Genomic DNA, 10,865 nt, shown 5'->3' with positions numbered 1-10,865 from the left:
GTCATCTGGCTCCTGCCTTCCTGTTCACGCCCAGAGCAGACCAGAGACTGGAACACAGAAAAGGCATTATGGACACTCCTGACCTGCAAAGTGATATTTAATTTCAGAATTGGTTAAAATTAGGTTAGGGTTAGGTTATGGTTAAGGTAAGGGTCAGTTTTAGATTTTGGTTAGTCGTTTTACAGTTCAGGAAAGTCCTTATATGGGCTCCCGAGTGGCGCAGCGGTCTAAGGCACTGCATCTCAGTGCTTGAGGCGTCACTACAGACCCCCTGGTTCGATTCCAGGCTGTATCACAACCGGCCGTGGGGAGTCCCATAGGGCAGCGCACAATTGGCCCGGCCGGTGTAGGCATCGTAAAAAAGAATTTGTTCTTAACTGACTTGCCTGGTTAAATAAAAAAAGCGCAGGCTTAAGATATCAGACGCACAACAACCCCTCCTGGTTTCTCCCTCATTACATAATTACCATAATATACTTCGCCCCTAATGACTGTGTGGTCTGACTGAATGATTGCCAGCCTTGTTTTGGTTACACACAGCTCCAGTCCATCTGTTTATGTCTTGGTGGATTTCCTCTATGTGTGTTATGAGGAAAGAGAGAGACTGTGTGGCAATGTTATTCAGCCAGAAAAGAGAATGCCTGGGAGTGAATCATGACACTTTAATGATCTGGAGGGCACCCAACTGTACACCCCTACACCTCTTCCTGCTTGCACAATTTTGGGAATCATCTGCCAGTAGAATTGACTTGTTTGTGCAGTGAAACAGTGGAGAATTAGGAGCAGACAGGCTCCAAAACGGGGGGGAGGGGGGACATTCATTCCACTCTTGTGAAAACTATGAGGTTGTCAGTTAATTAACAAACAGAGGGGTATCCTATGAAGCAAGCTAGATCTACAAAGGGTTTCACATTCCAGCTCAGGCTTCATCTGTACTATGACGGTGGATATCGCTCGTCAACCTGCTGCTAACTAGCAGGCTTTTAACTGCGCATGCATGTGGCACATGGCTAGTCGAACGCCAAACCCTTCTTTGAGACAATGCTGAAACATCATTCCATGCCACATTTTAATTTGTGGCGAAATCAAAAAGAAAGAAAAGTTATCGTGCAAATTCAGCAGGATATGGTTTGAAATAGGCTTTTATTACTTATCGTTAATACCGACTTTGACGTGCTTATCGATGCACCTTTTCCCACTCCTATCATAAAAAATAATGTCATCATACTGTAACGACCCGGTATTGTGTTCTGTGTTCGTGGGTGTGTTATCGTTCTCATGGGTGTTAGCAGGGGTTAAATATGCCAGGACAGATGGAAAGGTTGGGGGGGTATGATGGGTAATCCCGCGGGGTTTTGGAATGCTTAAATAGGGGTTACGGTCTCATCTCTCTCTCTTCTGTTTTGGGACCCTTGACTTGACATGTTATATTTGTGTATGTTCGAGGTTTAGCGGCGTGGGCTGTGGCCTGAACAATAGCCCATTCAGGAATAAACCTGTGTTCTGCCTGTACACCTGGTGCCCGTCTCTCTTTTACTTTATGACCCAGCTGGGTCATTACAATACAAAAGTGTTTATACCGTGCGTGAAGTTTAAAATGCATTCTGTTATTACTAAATGTATAATGTGATATTTAAACATGACTATTTTTTAACACAAAAACAATTGATAACACAAAAACAATTGATTAATTCAATATTTAATCAGTAGTTTTCCTCAAATTACGGGGATGATGATGCAATCTTTGCAAGAGGGAAGGAATCTGATTTAATTGGTCCCGGGGGCGGCAGGTAGCCTGGCGGGTAGGAGCGTTGGGCCAGTAAGTAAAATTTGGTTGTTCTGCCCCTGAGCAAGGCAGTTAACCCACTGTTCCCCGATTACGATTAAGGCAGCACACCGCAGATTCAGAAGGCCTGGGTTAAATGCCGAAGACACATTTCAGTTGAATGCATTCATTATACGTCTGACTAGGTATCCCCCTTTCCCTCAACTCGTGGCTCAGTCATTTCATTCAAGGGTAAGTGGAGTTAGCCTGACTCGAAGCAGTTTAGTTTACGTTTTAGATTTTAGCAGACGCTCTTGAGCTACTTACAGTTATTGCATACATTTTGTCATACTGGCCCCCCGTGGGAATCAAACACACAACCCTGGCGTTGCAAGCGCCATGCTCTACCAACTGAGCTACAGAGGAGGCCCAGACACTTAGTTCTGAAGGATTCATTGCCATAGAAACTTACCTGGCTAAAAGGTGAGCCACTTTCATATGACCCGGTTATCCCCATCAGAGTTGACCAAAGTTACCTCGCTAACTCCTCAAATCTGCTTCATAGGATACCCCTCTGGTCTTAGTATAGCTAAAGGGGTATACTACAAAATAGGAACAATGAGTTAGCAGGCTTATTTTGATAAACAACCAGAAATAACTATTGATTTTATGATTTCATTAAGAAAGCTAAACTTAGATATGTATTTTTGGTTGTTGAGACAGTTAACCTTGAAATTGGCATGGTCAATCTTTCTGAAAAATATGAAGTTATTTCAGAATATTAAGGCAAGTTAGCTGGCTAATGCATTGATCTTGCTTTGTAGTATTCCCCCCTCTGCTGTCTCCCATCAATCACACATAACATAATGACATGCACAGTAACTGTAGGCCTGCTAGGTCATTAGTCAAATGGGGTGTTCCAGAAAGCAAAGTTAGCCAGCTACCTTTGATAAGCAGGAAAATATATCTCTTGATTTTCTGATTAATTTAGGAAGCTAAACTTGTCTTGAATATGGTTGTTGGTTGTCGAGTCAATTATAGCATGCCAATTTAAAGTCTATATTCCTCGAAAATATGAAGTGATTTTAGAATTGATCCTGCAATCTGGAACAGCCCCTAGCAATCACACCTACAAACCAGAGTGCCAATAAGAGGTTTATTTCAATAACGTCAATATTGTTAAAAAAGCCATGACATAGCCTGGATCTTTTCTTCTGACATTGACATACACATGTCGTCATTGCAGTGATCTTTGAAAACCTGCGCAACAAATAAGGCCAGAGGAGATGTCTTCTAGTATTAAAACCCAAGCAGGTAAAAAAGGCCTATTTCCCCCAAATTCAAACCAATAAGTGTTCAAAATGTACACATTGAACTCTGAATAATCAAAACAAATATTTACAATTCCTTTTATGAAATGCGTATTACAACAAATGTCTGAAAAGATGGCAGCAAAACATAGGGAGATAAAAAACAAAAATTATATATTTTTGCTTTATCCACACTAAAGCATTTTGGAACTACGACATAATACATTCACTACCTTTGCGAGCATTCTAAATAATGAGAAAATGAAATCCTACATGATATTCATTACATTACCATTCTCCTCTCCCTGATGCCTTTTCTCATAAATATCTTTAGTGTCACCTTTCCTGTTGCCTGACCGCACATTAGTGTTCTTCCGTATTCTATGGGAGAAAGAGAGACCGGGAGAGGTTTTTGTACTTCACTAGTTTAGATAGTCATTCAATCCACAGTGAGACCAGAATAAATGTGCCCTTTTTGGTGAAGTGTAATATAAGCTACCACTGCTGCCAGCACAACACAAGCTAAATACTTCCCTTCATGCTTTGCAGGAGAGAATAAAAAACACATTTTATTTCTGGTAAAATTGAGCTTTACTGCCAAGAATGTCAGTGTCTATATGGAGCAGTGATGTGAGGCAACGCAGTGATGAAGGAGAGTTTGTATTCCCATACAAGTCTAAATGTTTTGTTTGTTACATATTATCTAATATTTAATTGCTACATATGATCTAATATATTTCATTAATCTCAGGTTCCATTGTCCTGAGCTGAAAACATCTCATCCAAGCACCTGGTGCAGGTACATCTCGGAAAGCCCTGACTGAGCTCAGCATAAGGTCATGGAGGAAATTGTATCAGAGCATGGATAACAGGTAGCTTTACCTGTATAATAGTTATTGCAATTGACTTAAGGAACGCAACAGTAAAATGAAGCATATCGCACCAATATGTCAAACTCGGTGGTTTGGCCTAGCGTCTGTCTACATGCAGTGAAACCTGCCCTCATTTATCCTCTAGAGCCAAAAACACTGAAGCTTTCAACACTGTATAAATCAACTCCGTAGCCAAAACACAATATCAGCCTTGTAATATTCACTTTCATAGCAAGCCTAAAAAGCAAATCAATATTGAACAGTTGAACGGACAATAGAAAAAAACAGCTTGTGACCATATTCCCGTGTGGAGACAGAGGGTCAGCCGGAAGGCCACTTTATAAGGAGTGTGTATAGATTGCCCTCCAACACTGACAAGCTCCTCGACCACCTCGCCAGTCAAATCATCATAACAAAGAGAAAACAAAAAATGCAATAAACAATGGACCGTCAGTGACCTTTCTGAGCTGCTTCATGTACTCAAGAGATCTTCCAAAAATAAAAGGGAAAAGTAGGAACAAAGGAGCTCATGCATTGGGTTTGCTCTAATTGAGGAGAGAAGGAAAGGTAGTCCATAGTTTTCTTTCTCGTGTCTGAACAGACCAGTCCCAGTGCTGGAGGATAGAGGTGGCGTGGGGGAGGAGGGTGTGGAGGTGGGACGGGCCTATTTGACCAGCCTCTTGGCCACATCTTGGTAGGCGATCTCGATCTCTTTGTCGCTGGGGCAGGTGTTGGTGAACTCCTCGTGCGTGTAGGCGTTCTGCAAGTATTGCCAGATGCCCGTCATGTCCTTGGGGATGTCAAAGCCTCTGTACTTCTTGGTCACCACCTGTGGATGGAGGGGGACATTGATGAATTAAGTTAGTCTTAGATAAACTTCTAGAGAAGCGGTCCCTCTGTAGGCTAAGGGTGGTACAAAATGATTTGGGTAGCAGAATGCATAAATCACTAAGCGCTCTGGGCTTTGCTGTGTAAAGATGTACTCTATTTGTCTAACATAAGCATTCCATTTTACCATAAGAATAGCACAGGTAGCTTTGCTGAGGGATTACTATAGGGACTTCGCTAACTCAACTGTAACGTGTGTACACTGAGTATACCAAACAGGAACACCTTCAAAATATTGAGTTGCGCATGGATGGCGCATTCGTCTGGGCGTGGACTCTACAAGGTATCGAAAGCATTCCACAGGGATGCTGGCCCATGTTGACGCCAATGCTTCCCACAGTTGTGTCAAGTTGGCTGGATGTCCTTTGGTTGGTGGACCATTCTTGATACACACGGGAAACTGTTGAACGTGAAACTCAGCAGTGTTGCAGTTCTTGACACAAACCGGAGCACTGGCACCTACCACCATACTCCGTTCAAAGGCACTTAAATCTTTTGTCTTGCCCATTTACCCTCTGAATGGCACACATGCACAATCCATGTCTCAATTGTATCAAGGCTTAAAAATCCTTCTTTAACCTGTCTCCTCCCCTTCATCTACATTGATTGAATTGGATTTAATAAGGGATCATAGCTTTCACCTGGATTCACCTAGTCAGTCTATCTCATGGAAAGAGCAGTGAGTATACAATGTTGTGTACACTCGGTGTATAAGGTCCTGTTTATTGGGTTCTGCTCTTACCTTGACGATGTGCAGCTTGGGCAGGAGGTTGCAGTCAGCCAGTGTCATCTCGTCACCGTCCAGGAACTTGCGAGTGGAGATCTTGACGTCCTCAATGCTGTTGTGGTCGATCTCGTCAGGCAGTGGGGAGCGCAGGTACTCATCCAGCTTCTGCAGGGTCTTCAACAGCCCACGCTCCAGACCTACAGCAAAAAAAGGAACATTTATCATCTCTAACTAGCACAACAACAGCAGCCTGCCTGCATTGTGTTGAGTATTCTGGACCACTTTTCAAACTGACACTACATGATACACACAGCAGTTCTGTAGTCTGCCACACGAGGACAGCATTTCATAGCAAGATGGCAGAACTTAAGCTGCCTTGCTGAAGTACTTTGACAGAGTACATTCCTTGATCCCAGTTTTTGGCATTATCTTGAGACCCCAAATAAGGAGTAGTCCATACAGCCAAAATAGATAGCAGGGGTTGGACTAATTGTGGTTCACTGAGCAAATTCTACTTATTGGAATGTTGGGTATTTAAGTCAGTTGGGGAGAGTGTGACTAGGCATATTGTGTTTTAAATTTTACAGTATGACTGTCCTATAAATAGGGCATGCTTATCATTCAGATATGACTTTCAGCATTAAAGTGCTGTTGACATAGCCCAGAAGATATTCAAAGCCAACCGTCACGATAGGTCAATATTTCCGCAGGGTGGAGAATAGAAAGAAACCAAACAAGATACCAGAGGTCATGAACTGATACTGTGTCATAAACAGCTTACCCCAGATTAACATGGCATACAGACAGAGAAACATTAGCCAATATGACTGAGGCAAAGCTACAGTATACTGTCATCTCTTTTGTCTTGCACAAAACATGTCTGTGGGCAATATATTTATAGCTGTAGCATGCCTGTTAAACCAAAGCCAGGGGAGACAAGAGTTGCTTTGAGCTCATTTCCAGACCATCTCGCTCTGTTGTTTTTACCAGGCGTTTGTTTTTGTTTTTTAGAGAGCCCAGCAAGGTGACATGGGATACAGGGGGACAGTGGCAGGAATGGTCCTGGGGACAGAGAGAGGGCACCCCAGAGAATAAAAGCTCTGTGTTGCCATGTCAGGCTCCCCGCTTTCACCCAGCCACCAATCACCTCAGGCTACCGCTGTCGCCTAGCAACCACAGAACTGGTGAAGCACACGCTTGATAATTATGTTAAAGGGAGTGGAAGCTCACCTTCGTTGGCATCGGGTTTTGAGTTTTTGATGAAGGCTGAGAACTTGGCAAAGATGTCCATCCCAGCAGTGTTGGACTCAGGGTGTCTGGCGCCAAGCTTGGTGAACCTACACACACACAAACAGATGATACACCTGGTTAGATCTGACACAAGCAGAGTGCCTCCAAGTGTAGATAACTAGGTTACAGTACACAGTGTGATGTGCCTAGTGGACGTGACGGGCTGTTGCAACCCAGACCAGACGACTCACTTGGGTGGGCTGAGGACATCCTCCAAGAACTCCTCTATCTTGTTGACGTCTGTCTTGACCTCCCCGTTGAAGGTGATGAAGGGAGGGTGTGTGCCTGGGGCCAGGTTCTGGAGGTCTGCAGGCTTCCTGGGAAGCAGAGAAGACAGGGGATTTAGTGTTCATGTCACAACACACTGGTAAATACCCATATCAGCCAAATGCAATGCATATCTTATACTGTGTTAAGTCCTTAATGTTGTTGAAATGTCTGTCTTGTTTGTATGGATGACTTTGCTGCAAAAACAAGTTCCCTCTGGGGATAAAGTTTTATACTACTACTATACAACTGAGACATCACTGATTACTCACTAATCTATCACTTTATATCCCGATAATCCATCTAGTCTTTGACTACTCTTTGACAATCATCAACAATCATTAGTGTTATTCTGCGTCCTCCCAGGGCTCAGTTCTATTGCTTTCTCAGGTCAGTGGACGTGGCTGTGGCCCACGGACAGGACACAATTCCCTGTCCCAGTTCCCATGCTCAACTGTTCCAGACTTGTCTTGCCCTCTCTAGCGCTCCCTCTCACACACACAGACCCTGGGCTGGACTTTCTTTTCAACAGGGTTGTGTACATGTGTTCGTGCATGTGTTTTTATGCCAAGTGCATTCCTCTGTCCGCAGTGCTCAGAACAGGCTTGTTTTGTTCCAGATGTCTGGGAGGTGAGATATGATGAGAACACACACAACATAATGAGTATGTGATGAATGACCTGTCAACAGCCCTGAGTCATGTTTCATAATGATCCACACAAACCAAAATAAAACCTTTTAAAGGTCTTACAGTGTAGAGTTAATTGTCAAAATAATGAGGAGCAAATTAACTTTGATGCAGGGAACAGCCTACCACTGACTTATCCATAGAGACTGCTTCACATGCAAGCCATGTCAAAATGCAATGTGATGTGCATACGTACAGTGGTTAAGATGTCCCTACAAGGGGAGATGTGAAACACACTAATAGGACCAACCAGTCACAGGGGCACCAAAACAGGAAGTGACCTCAACCCTTTGGCATGAGCACAGGAAGCACACTCGCCCCATGGCAACATTAAGGGGGAGGGGGTAAAAGCGTTCTCTCAAGAAGATAAATAAAAATGCTTTAATCATAGACATGTTAGTCATAGAATTGAGCCAAAAATAGTTTTCTATAGCAAGGTCACAAAACTTCAGATTAGAAATCGTAATTCTACATCTTTCCTTACTAAGTGGGCTACTCACAATCACATCAATGTAGAATGGTAGTAAATAAAATGTACTGTTTTTGAGTTCCATATAGCAATAAAAAGGGATAAAATAGGACACACTCTTGTGTAATACTTTGCCTTTCTTTTGACTGGAGACCACACTATACTGTGTGGAAAAAGTGAAGCCTTTATCAGTCCTGGTCAGAACAGCTGAACAAAGACATGTTTGACAGAGGGGGAAACAGACACTGTTAAGTGGGCGGACACCCTCCACTGCCTTTAACAAGACCTCCGGAAGCTCGTTTCGCATTACACACCCTCACAGACATAGACGTACATGCGCAAATACATTCACAGACACCCATAGACAACATTCACAGACAACATTCACAGACACCCACAGACAACATTCACAGACACCCACAGACAACATTCACAGACAACATTCACAGACACCCACAGACAACATTCACAGACACCCACAGACAACATTCACAGACAACATTCACAGACACCCACAGACAACATTCACAGACACCCACAGACAACATTCACAGACACCCACAGACAACATTCACAGACAACATTCACAGACAACATTCACAGACACCCACAGACAACATTCCGGTGCCTCCAGAAGTAAAAAAGAAGGTTGCTCTGTGTACTACTCAGTCTTGTCTTGTCTAGATTGCCGACAGGACCGACCCTGGCAGAGGTAGCAGTGTTTCTGAGCTCTCTCAGGAGAAGAGATGCTTAGCGATGAAAAAGCATCTACGTGGATGAGCTTTCCCCTCTACAACACTTAATCAGAGAGCCTACTGTATACTGTACTGTCTGAGTCAAACAGCAATGATGAAAGGCCCATGGAAATAAAGAGTTCATTTGACCATATAATCACACATATCCCAGCAGCCTTGCCTTGGAAGAGGAAAAACTATCAGGATGACTCATAGAGGGACATAATGGCTGGGTAAAGAGCTGCCAGGCAGCATTACACATTACAGTGAACATGGGGAAGAAAGTTTGCTGTAGTTACAGCCGAGGCTAAATAGTGTTCAAATTACTTTGGGAGGGGAAGATGATCCTTCTAGATCCTGTTTTGATTTTAGAGTAAGAAAAATAACATATAGGGAGGAAGTGAGCACAACCTCAATTAGCCTCTCCAAAACGTTGCTTGTTTATTTTCCAGATTTCTCGGGTTTGGAAAGGTCATGGGAAAACCAAATAAGCAGTCAGGGCGGTGGGGATGTTTGAGGTGTGGCTGGATCAAAGTGTTCTGCTAGGCTGCTAAGGTCTTAGTGGAGAGCCCAGAAAAGCTCTGGGAGCCAATGAAAGAGGAGAGCAGAGAGAGAGAGAGAATATTCCCCTGGCTTTCCAGGAGCTAGTTGAGAGCTGAGGAAGAGTAGCAGGCTGATCCCTTCTGGGGGACTGAGCTAGCTAGATAGTGTGACGTGTGGTGGAGGAGTGAGCAAGCTAACTAGTGTGACATGTGGTGGAGGAGTGGGCTAGCTAGTGTGACGTGGTGGAGGAGTGGGCTAAGTAGTGTGACGTGTGGTGGAGGAGTGGGCTAGCTAGAGTGACGTGTGGTGGAGGAGTGGGCTAGCTAGTGTGATGTGTGGTGGAGGAGTGGGCTAGCTAGTGTGACGTGTGGTGGAGGAGTGGGCTAGCTAGTGTGACGTGTGGTGGAGGAGAGGGCTAGCAAGTGTGACGTGTGGTGGAGCAGTGGGCTAGCTAGTGTGACGTGTGGTGGAGGAGTGGGCTAGCTAGTGTGACGTGTGGTGGAGGAGTGGGCTAGCTAGTGTGACGTGTGGTGGAGGAGAGGGCTAGCTAGTGTGACGTGTGGTGGAGGAGTGGGCTAGCTAGTGTGACGTGTGGTGGAGGAGTGGGCTAGCTAGTGTGACGTGTGGTGGAGGAGTGGGCTAGCTAGTGTGACGTGTGGTGGAGGAGTGGGCTAGCTAGTGTGACGTGGTGGTCTGGTGTCTCCCTCACCTCTTCAGGTCCACTGTGGTGACGTTGAAGACCACTCCCTTCAGCCACAGGATCATGAAGAGTCTCTGGGAGAATGGACAGTTCCCAATGCTCTCGCCATCACTTCCCGCCTGAGAGAGAGAGAGAGCGAGAGAAAGAGAGGAGAAGGTTAGATTAGGTAAGACTACATCGGCATTATTCACATGGCATTGGTTTCACCTTACAGGAGCCTTTCACACAAACACAAAGAAAATGCACCATGGCTGCAAGGATAAGAGGCAGAGAATCCAACATGGCTGACAAAGATTTAAATGGCTCTTGTAAGCTGATGACCAGTGGTGTTTTACTGCACTGACCTATTTTGAGCAGACAATGATTATTTCACAAAGATTAGACTAGCTCCCTGAGTCCCAGAGAGCAGGCTAACCTCTGTCTCAAACGCTTTACCACACTTCCACAGCCGCCTCCATTCATCCACACTGCCAGGCAGCCAAGTGGAACACAAACCCCTGAAGTGACTGAGAGGGACCCTGAGAGGGAACGGGACAGCTTCTTGTTTCAGTAGACCTAAAGCGAGAGTCTGATGTATTTGAGTGGGAGGGGGGATGATACAGTATGTCTGCC

The 10,865-nt window shown here is 44.5% G+C and overlaps 1 protein-coding gene across 1 annotated transcript in view; it reads right to left on the bottom strand.

Annotated features, from left to right (window-relative positions):
• Positions 1 to 2,907: 2,907 nt before the first annotated feature.
• LOC311146060 (chloride intracellular channel protein 4-like) overlaps positions 2,908 to 10,865 on the bottom strand; it is a 35,093-nt gene continuing 27,135 nt past the window's right edge. The window contains exons 2-6 of the mRNA XM_084182524.1: positions 10,263 to 10,372; positions 7,044 to 7,169; positions 6,793 to 6,899; positions 5,578 to 5,759; positions 2,908 to 4,776 (exon numbers count right to left, since the gene is read on the bottom strand). Coding sequence (XP_084038650.1) covers positions 4,612 to 4,776; positions 5,578 to 5,759; positions 6,793 to 6,899; positions 7,044 to 7,169; positions 10,263 to 10,372 — 690 coding nt within the window. The 3' untranslated portion in view covers positions 2,908 to 4,611. The remainder of the gene's footprint in view (positions 4,777 to 5,577; positions 5,760 to 6,792; positions 6,900 to 7,043; positions 7,170 to 10,262; positions 10,373 to 10,865) is intronic.

This window comes from Coregonus lavaretus (assembly GCF_964263955.1).
Source record: "Coregonus lavaretus genome assembly, chromosome: 18".
In the NCBI taxonomy this organism is placed as follows: Eukaryota; Metazoa; Chordata; class Actinopteri; order Salmoniformes; family Salmonidae; genus Coregonus; species Coregonus lavaretus.
This window is presented reverse-complemented; position numbering and strand designations above follow the sequence as displayed.